This window comes from Salvelinus sp. IW2-2015, unplaced genomic scaffold, assembly GCF_002910315.2.
Source record: "Salvelinus sp. IW2-2015 unplaced genomic scaffold, ASM291031v2 Un_scaffold6987, whole genome shotgun sequence".
In the NCBI taxonomy this organism is placed as follows: Eukaryota; Metazoa; Chordata; class Actinopteri; order Salmoniformes; family Salmonidae; genus Salvelinus; species Salvelinus sp. IW2-2015.
Window position 1 is genome coordinate 9,294 of NW_019948248.1, and position 7,960 is coordinate 17,253.

General features: G+C 47.4%; 1 protein-coding gene and 1 non-coding gene across 2 annotated transcripts; one reads left to right on the plus strand and one right to left on the minus strand.

The window, feature by feature from the left end:
* The first annotated feature begins 176 nt into the window (after window positions 1-176).
* On the plus strand, window positions 177-240 carry LOC112079134 (U6 spliceosomal RNA). Its single transcript, XR_002895867.1, has one exon. It is a non-coding gene; the product is annotated as a U6 spliceosomal RNA (small nuclear RNA).
* A 2,170-nt stretch (window positions 241-2,410) lies between these two features.
* On the minus strand, window positions 2,411-7,709 carry LOC112079131 (uncharacterized). Its single transcript, XM_024145164.2, has 10 exons — window positions 7,664-7,709; window positions 6,855-7,572; window positions 6,316-6,759; window positions 5,670-5,991; window positions 4,690-5,492; window positions 4,370-4,585; window positions 3,923-4,275; window positions 3,563-3,813; window positions 3,213-3,461; window positions 2,411-3,116 (listed from the first exon to the last, which is right to left on the minus strand). Exons 5-10 carry the CDS (start codon window positions 4,874-4,876, stop codon window positions 2,552-2,554), a joined length of 1,821 nt encoding a protein of 606 aa, XP_024000932.1. The 5' UTR covers window positions 4,877-5,492; window positions 5,670-5,991; window positions 6,316-6,759; window positions 6,855-7,572; window positions 7,664-7,709; the 3' UTR covers window positions 2,411-2,551.
* Between the last annotated feature and the right edge of the window lie 251 nt (window positions 7,710-7,960).

Below are 7,960 nucleotides of genomic sequence, written 5' to 3' on the forward strand. Positions count from 1 at the left end.
AAGTCATAAAACTCTTTCAAGTCTACATCGACAAATAAAGTTTAAACATCACCAGCAATATTCTCAGGGGTGTTTGAGGTCTGAAGGTCAGTTTGAACCCTGTTTGACCCCAACCATGACCAGAACCATCAGAGGGCTTGTGTCCTATATATGAGGGCCTCTCCTAGGTTTGTATTGTGCTCGCTTCGGCAGCACATATACTAAAATTGGATCGATACAGAGAAGATTAGCATGGCCCCTRRMSYSAAGATCCTGGCTGATTGTATAGGTGGCCCCTGGGGCCCCTGGGGTATCCACAGGGCACTTTGAGCATCTTAATAAGGCTATACATTACCCCAAAAGTTGATCAAAAACACCTGTCAAGGCCTATTGTCAAAACACGTTGAACAGGCACACTGTGCCTTTAAGAAAGTCAAAACAGAGGAGGAGTGGCTACACAGAGTAGGAGTGGCTACAGGTGTATATTAAGTAGCCATGTTCTTCCCAAAAAACAATAATAAATGATCAATTTTTACTACAATAGTTAGATAGTTTTAGGCTCTCTCTCAAGCTCTACTTTATTTATCAACCAAGAAAACAAATCCTTAATTTAACTATTTACATATTAAACATTTACACACTGTTTGACACAACTAACTTAACATTTTTCTTATATATTACAGAACTATTTAAGACGACCCTCCAACTCCTTCCTTCGCCTCCATGCTGTGGTCCTTGGCACCCGAGGCCCAGGCCCTCTCTTCTCCTCCAACCACTCGACAGCAGTTTTGCCTCCCCCTGCTGCCTCACAGAAGTGCTCTCCCCTGTACTGGCTGTGGCCAAATTCTTTTCTTTTTGGCTTGCCACATATCTTGCAGGGGAAAGCAACAGGAAACCTCCTCTTCGTCACAGGTCCATGACCAGCCTGTGCAATTCTCCTCCTCAAATCTGTGGACCTGGTCAAGGGGAGGCCTTTTGTGAGGGTGGAAGCGGCAGCAACTCTAGCAATAGGGGGTTTGCTTGATGGTGGGCGCCGCTTATCTTTCCTCCTGACCCCCTTGTTGATTGTTGATGGAGCTGGCTTCAGCTTCTTGTCTACAGAGGAAACACAGGTAGTGGCTTATTATAACACAGTACACAAAGGGAAATTGCTATAGTCAAACACACAAATGTGAATTTAAGAGAACTGACCTTTGGGGGGGTGTCTGTTCAGAACTGGGGGCCAACGTGGACTGCTGAATTTCAAGTTTGGGGGAGGAGAGGAGGGACCTTTGTTGTCTACAGAAGGACAAAAGGGCATTAGTGTCTTAATGAACACACCACACAATATATTGCTATATTTAAACATGATTGTTATTTGAATGAACGCATTCATTTTTGGGGTAATTTATTGTTTTTCTTTTCATTAACTGAAGTTGTATTGTTTTGTTATTGTTAGTTTGGATTGTTTACGATGAACAAAATCAATATATTTAGATTTAAAAAATAAATAAAGAACTCACCTTTGGGTAACCGCCTGTCCAGAACTGGAGGCCACCACGGACGGCAAAATTTCAGGTTTGGAGGTGGGTCCTTGTAGTTCCCAGCACGCCGCTGGGCTCTCTCCTCTCTTTCCCTCGGCTGCCTTTTTATTCTTTTCAACTCCTTGTGGGCCATTTGTGCTTTCCTCCTCCTCTTCCTCCGATCCATTTTCAAAAGATGTTTTTGGAAAGCACGCATTCTTGTCCCAGGCAAGGTGTTGAGCTGCCTTATCCAGCCCATGTAGCTGTGAGAATTAGAATTAGCAGATACACTGAAAAGGGTGGATAAATAGTCATGTTAAAACAAGTTACCTTCTTTGTTTACGGTCTGTAGAGTTATGGACTGCATCGATAACATTCCCAAAGCCTGGCCTATTGAAAACTGTGTCCATCTTGACGAATAGATCTGGGCAAACTGAGACTCTCCCTGAGACTATCCCAAAATTCAACAAGTAAAGGTGTGCAGCAACCAATCAGAGATTAGTGGGCGTCACAAGGGCCACTGGGGGATGGGCGGGTGTGACTCCCTGCTGTTACCTGTTACTTGTAGTATCTGCTGGCCATCTCAAATCTCTGAGTAGAACTTGACTGTATTATTGTTTTTTTGTGTGTTACAACTCTGTAAACAGTGTGTTTATTGACTAAGAAAATGACAGATTTACTTGTCTTTATATTTGTTGAACTTTAAAGAGAGTGTATGACAATAAATCAAAATGAATTTCAAGGGAGAAAAAGTGCTTGCATTCAATTATTTATTTAACAGGGTGAAAAGAACGAGCATAATGTCACCTACAACAAATGTACAAGTTAAGATGATTTTAAATTAGCAAAATTTACAAGAGATTAACAATGAATGTCTTAAAAAATAAATAAAGAACATTTACAAAAACTACTTTACAATTGACACACCTACTGTACAAGTTAAGATGATTTTAAATGAGCAAAATTTACAAGAGATTAACAATAAATGTCTTAAAAAATAAATAAACGGAAAAAAACATCTACAAAAACTACTTTACAATTGACACACCAGTCAGTCAGTCAGTCAGAGTTTACTGGCCTTTGCTAGCACCATGCTGGGCCCTCATGAGTGCCAGCCACTCCTCCACAGTTTGGCCACCAGAGGAAGCGGCACAGAATCTCACAGAATCATACATACTGTGTCCAAACTCTGCAGTTTTCGGCTTGCCACATTTCGAGCACTTATAGCCTTCGTATGGCTTGTGCGCTCTGACTTTAATGCCAGACTCCAGCTTCTTCTTCCTTCTCCATTCAGTMGTCCTGGAGACCTTGGGTCCACCAGCAGGAGGAGGGGGAAGAGGAGTGGAGGTCGAGGGCAGGTCTTGGGAGKCMGGCGTTATAGGGAGGGAYGTGGTAGGCAGACTGGGTTGCGGTAGAGGTYGCAGTGGCTGACAAGTGTCTGCTCTGCCARGCTGTGTAGCCTGCCCCGTTCTGTCCTCTGGCAGCTGGTAGGTGCTGCTGGTTGATGGGGCTGGCAGCGGTGAAGTGCTCCAGACTGCAGCGTGGAAGGGGCCTGACTCCTCCCTCTCTGCAGTCATGCTGTCCCGGTTCTGGTGCAGGGCCACTCTCTCCATAGAGGATATCCGTTTGTTGTACCTGTGGAAAAATGTGAAATATGTTTACTTTTATCAGGAACACTGTCAACCAGTGAACTACACATCAAATTTACCAAAATATATTTTATAAACTTACCACTGTGTCAAGGTCAGCTTGTTGACCTGGAACAGTTGCAGCCTTGTGTGGGTATTGAGGTTTGGGCTGCCCAGCACCATGGTCCTGATTCTCCTGTAGTCCCCCAGGATAGCAGCCCACCTGTTGACCCGGTTACCAAGAACCGTCTTGCCAGCAGGGTGTTTGTGGCACAGCTCCACAAAAATGGCCTCCACTGTCCTGCTGGTGTTGGGCCACTGAGCAGGTCCAGAGCCTTGGCCAAGCAGGGAGCTGAAGGTAGATTAAGTTAACAAAAGGAAACATCAGGTTAATGAGAAATACACTCATGTCTTTATGTGTGTACTGASTTTAGAACAATGTGCAGTACGTACCGCTTCATACTCTCTTCCCCCTTCACGCTCGAGTTCTTGGAATTTTTAAAGCGCCCCTGCAGGACTCGGTCCCGGAACCTCTCGGGGTAGGAGACTGCCGCCTTGTCTCTCTCCGGAAGGTTTCCCCAGAGAGCCATGATCTCCTCTATTTGCCTATTAGAGATCCATGGCCCCTCCAGCAGCCTCAGCAGACTCTTGGCCAGGAGGACCACGTGCTGGTATCCACTAACCCCATCAGGTCCTATGTACTCCTGGAAATTAGAAGAGTTGTGGAGAAGGGTTGGATTAATAGTCAGATTAATAGTTATGAATGGAAAGAAACTTGAGAGTGAGCTGTTTAGGATGTGGATAGGCACTTACGTCATCCTCCGGGTCCTGACTGGCAGCTGGTGCAGTGTCCATCTCCTCCACAGTGTCATCAGGGGGTGTGACGACAGGTACCTGGGATGGGTTGGGTTGAGTGGGCGGTGGAGCGGCCTTCCTGAGTGGAGGGACTGGTGGGAGATGGTCATCGAGGTCGGGCAAGGACATGGTGGGGTCATCCTCCTCCTCAAGCTCTCTCAGGTCATCCTCCTCTCCATCCTCCTCTACCTCTCCTCCCTCAGGTAGGTCAGGTGTCCCGTCTGGGACATCCGGGTCCTTACCGAGGTTGGACTCCAACCTCTGGTCACCATGGCTCTGGGAGAAGAGATACTCGACCCCAATGAGTTCCCCTTAAACAGAGAGACAAAAAGAAAAAGAGTTGTACATAAACAGAACTGCACATGTTTTAGTGTGTGTATAATTGTATAATTTAGAAATACATACCAGTGTACTTTGCAGGCCTTGTGTGATCCTTCACAAGGCTGCGGCCCAGGAGCTTCTGGCTCAGCTCATTGATGGCGTGCTGGGCTACACCATCATAGCAGTGCAGGGTCTGCTTCTGTCCCCCCCCCTCCGCTGCAGCTTCGGCACGGTCCTCGTTCCACCGAACCAACCCTTCAAGGAGGTAGGCCTGAAAGTGCTCGGCAGACGCACTTGTTCCTATAAATGACGACAACAACAAGAAATAAGAACTCCTCACATGCACACAGTTGTTAACACACAACATGGCGTAACAACATGATCCAGTTTTACATTTAACATACCAGGAATGAAGCGGTTGAGGTGGAGGTGGAAAGACTCCAGGGAGGTTGAACCACGGGCGCAGCGCAACACAGGCAGGATGACCCCTCCCTTGGTCACGTCCTTGCCCTTGTTGGTGTAGATGCTTACACCAGGGGGGTCCTGAATACAGACCAGGTGACGTCTCTGGGTCTGCCAGATGGCCTGCATTCMGTCACGGTCCAGGAGCCGGACACCCAGGGTGTCTGTGGCATCGATGAAGGTCTCCAGGAGCTCCCCGATGAGACGCTCGGTCTCCTCCGCCCCGCGCGGTTATGCGGGGACGACGTATCGCGGAGCCAATCTCCTTCAGGCTGATCCTCTTTCACACCTGTGCGTCGCTGAGCCCGTGATGTGGCTCCCCTTGAGCTCACCTCGCTTGGCCTCAGCAGGCGCTCCACATCCTCTGCACACCACACCAACATGCAGGAGGAGAGCCGCCGCAAAAAGAGAGCATACAGAGGATGGCTCTCTGTTGTCACTCCCCGAGCAAAGCGACGGATGAGGTGCCCACATCCAGCCGGACGATGAGTTCATCCCACTGGCTGAACATGGCTGCCGTCTTCCCCTTTCCCATCAGGGCGCAGCAGTCCCGGTGACGTAGAGCAGCTTGGGAGGTGCCACTCCAGCTCTACTGTAGCGCTGCTGGAGGCCAGCTGCCATGTGGAGCAGGCCCTCTCCTTCGCTGTCAGTGAGGACCGTAATGAGCACCTGGCCCTACTCATTGCCCACATTTGTGGCCCACGCTGCTGTCCCGTGGTGCTGCCCCAGCTAGTTTCTTGGTCACCTGAGGGGAGTCAAACAAACACAGACAGACAAGACAGACAAACACACAGTCATGTCAGTGAGTGGACACAAAGTTTCACAAACATTTATTAAGTCATAAAATAAGTCATAATAAATGTATTCATTTGATTGTCTCTAACTAACTAGTATTATTTCTGGTCAAAACATCTTAAATCACCTTCTTGGTTGAATCCATCTTCAGGATGGACCCAAAGATGGAGGTGACTCTGGCCTTGAAGTCCTCCAGCTGGAACAGAACGTCGTAGCCGTGGACAGTCAGCAGCCACTGGGCTGAGGGCACTCCAAAAAGGGAGGAGGAGGTGTTACCCTCAGTGGTGCGGCACCTGGGACTACAAAGTGGTCACAGACGACAGGTAGTACAGGGTCCGACTCATCCAGGTCAGGCTGTGCTGCTCCCTCAGCTGGTTGTACAGCCTGGTCCACTGTTCCCCAGTGTCCTCTCTCTCATCAGCCTGACCACCTTCAGGTCACAGGACAGCCTAATACACAGAGACAATTGGGGGGAAAGGAAGAGAAGAGAGGTGGGAGTGTGTGGAGGGGGGTTCTAGAAACATTGATAAGGGAAGGAGGGGCTTGGGAAAGGGTGACTTTGAAACACTTTGCTTTGTTTGGCAGTTCCTGATAAGAGATCAAAGGTCAGAAAATTCAGATCAAATAGCTAATTAACATTTCAATGGGGCTTTGAAAAATCAAAACCTTGTGTTGACAAGAACCTACTGACCGCCTCTTTTTCTCACCATGATGCTTTTTTCTGTTTTTCAAAGTGAAAAAGAGCTTGATTTTCAGAGGTGTGAATTACTAACCTGTAAGTCAAGATGGCTGGGAAAATGGAGCGATGACTTGCGCCAGCTGTCCAAGATATCCAGCGACCATCCTGCTAGCTTTTTCTTACAGAGGCGGCACTCCAGGTACTCTGTCCCCATATAATACCAGCCGTCCATGTCAAGCACCCTCCGGATGTCTTGTAACCCCACAGCCTGTGAGCTTTTGACGCTTGCACCGGGCTGGGTGCACACAAACTTAAAGGCCCACGCGGTAGGGCATCCAGAACAGAATGGCCGGAGGAAGTAGGCGGAGGGAGAAGCTGGAGGCTGATGGCTGATGTTAGGAGGCAGAGGAGGGAAGTACCACAGCTCAAGCTGGCTTTTCGGACACATTTGAGCTGCTTGCCCTGATGAAAATGGCCCGACTGACCCACTCTTGCTGCTCCTTTGGAGGGTCTGCTTCCATCCCTCAGGGAGAAGCACCTGCAACAGAGCAGAGAATCAATACATTTCTTTTCCATCCCCACACAACCAAAAGTGAAATAAATAGCCAAGTCATAGTTGAGGTGAGAGTTTACCTGAGCTCAGCAGCAGGCTGTAGTGGTCCAGCTGTTGGCTGGGAGGTGACCGGAGCTGAGGAGGGGCAGTGGAGCTAGCACAGCAGGGGTGCGGTGGAGTGGGAGCAGTGGGAACTGCTACAGGAGCACGGAGTTAGTCTCACAAAATATTTCAGAGAAATTAGTGAAATAATTAATTAGAATAGAGCTTCAGCTTCAAAACATGTTAACAGCCTGTTGACAGCCAATGCACTTTGGTTTATTTTGATCAGTGTATTCAGTGGTAGAGGTTAGGAATCTAGGTTAAACACAATCTACTTTAAAAGCTACAAACGACAGATGTAAGTGGGTAGACATCTACAAGCAAGAGAATAGCAAGCAAAGTGATGCAGACCGAAATACAGGTGGAATGGTGACAAGACAAGCTACAGTAAACAATTCATTCCACAAAAGATGAGGAAGGATTTTTCTATGGCAATCAAAAACTGGATGCAAAAATGAGAAATTCTACAGTGATTTCTAAGCCCAGCTAGGAGGTGTTTTAACAATTTGACCACTTACCTTACCACTTTAAAGTGTATCCTGTTAATGCTAACAACAACAGATAGTTATTTGGGGAAAGGTCATTTCATATGTATATTCTTCTCAACAGAAATAAACAATAAAGTGCTATAACATAGAGTACCTTGGTCAAAACCCGTGCAGATAGACAGCAACTCCTGATCCGATGGCTCYGCAGCTAAGAAACACAGACAAACATAATGACACAGTTATATTGTCAATTGCTACACTGTTTGATTGACTTAGATGACTACAGAATATATATTTACATGGATTAGGAGGCTCTACAGCTGTTGCTGTGTCCCTGCGCTGGACATAGACCTTGAAGTGGCCCATTGAGGTCCCCGGCTTTACTTGGTATGTCCTAAACCAGGCCATGTAGCTGTATTGAGATAAAGGAAATTAACAAGTCTCCAAACAGGCCGAAAAGAGGCGTAAAGACATTTTTTACAATGTACGGTCGCTATACCTCTTCCTTTCCTTGTCTTTGGCCTCATAAAGCTCTTTGTAGGTAAGGGACTTGTGGTGCCCAAAGCCAACGAGGCGCGAGTCCTCCTGGTCAGGTT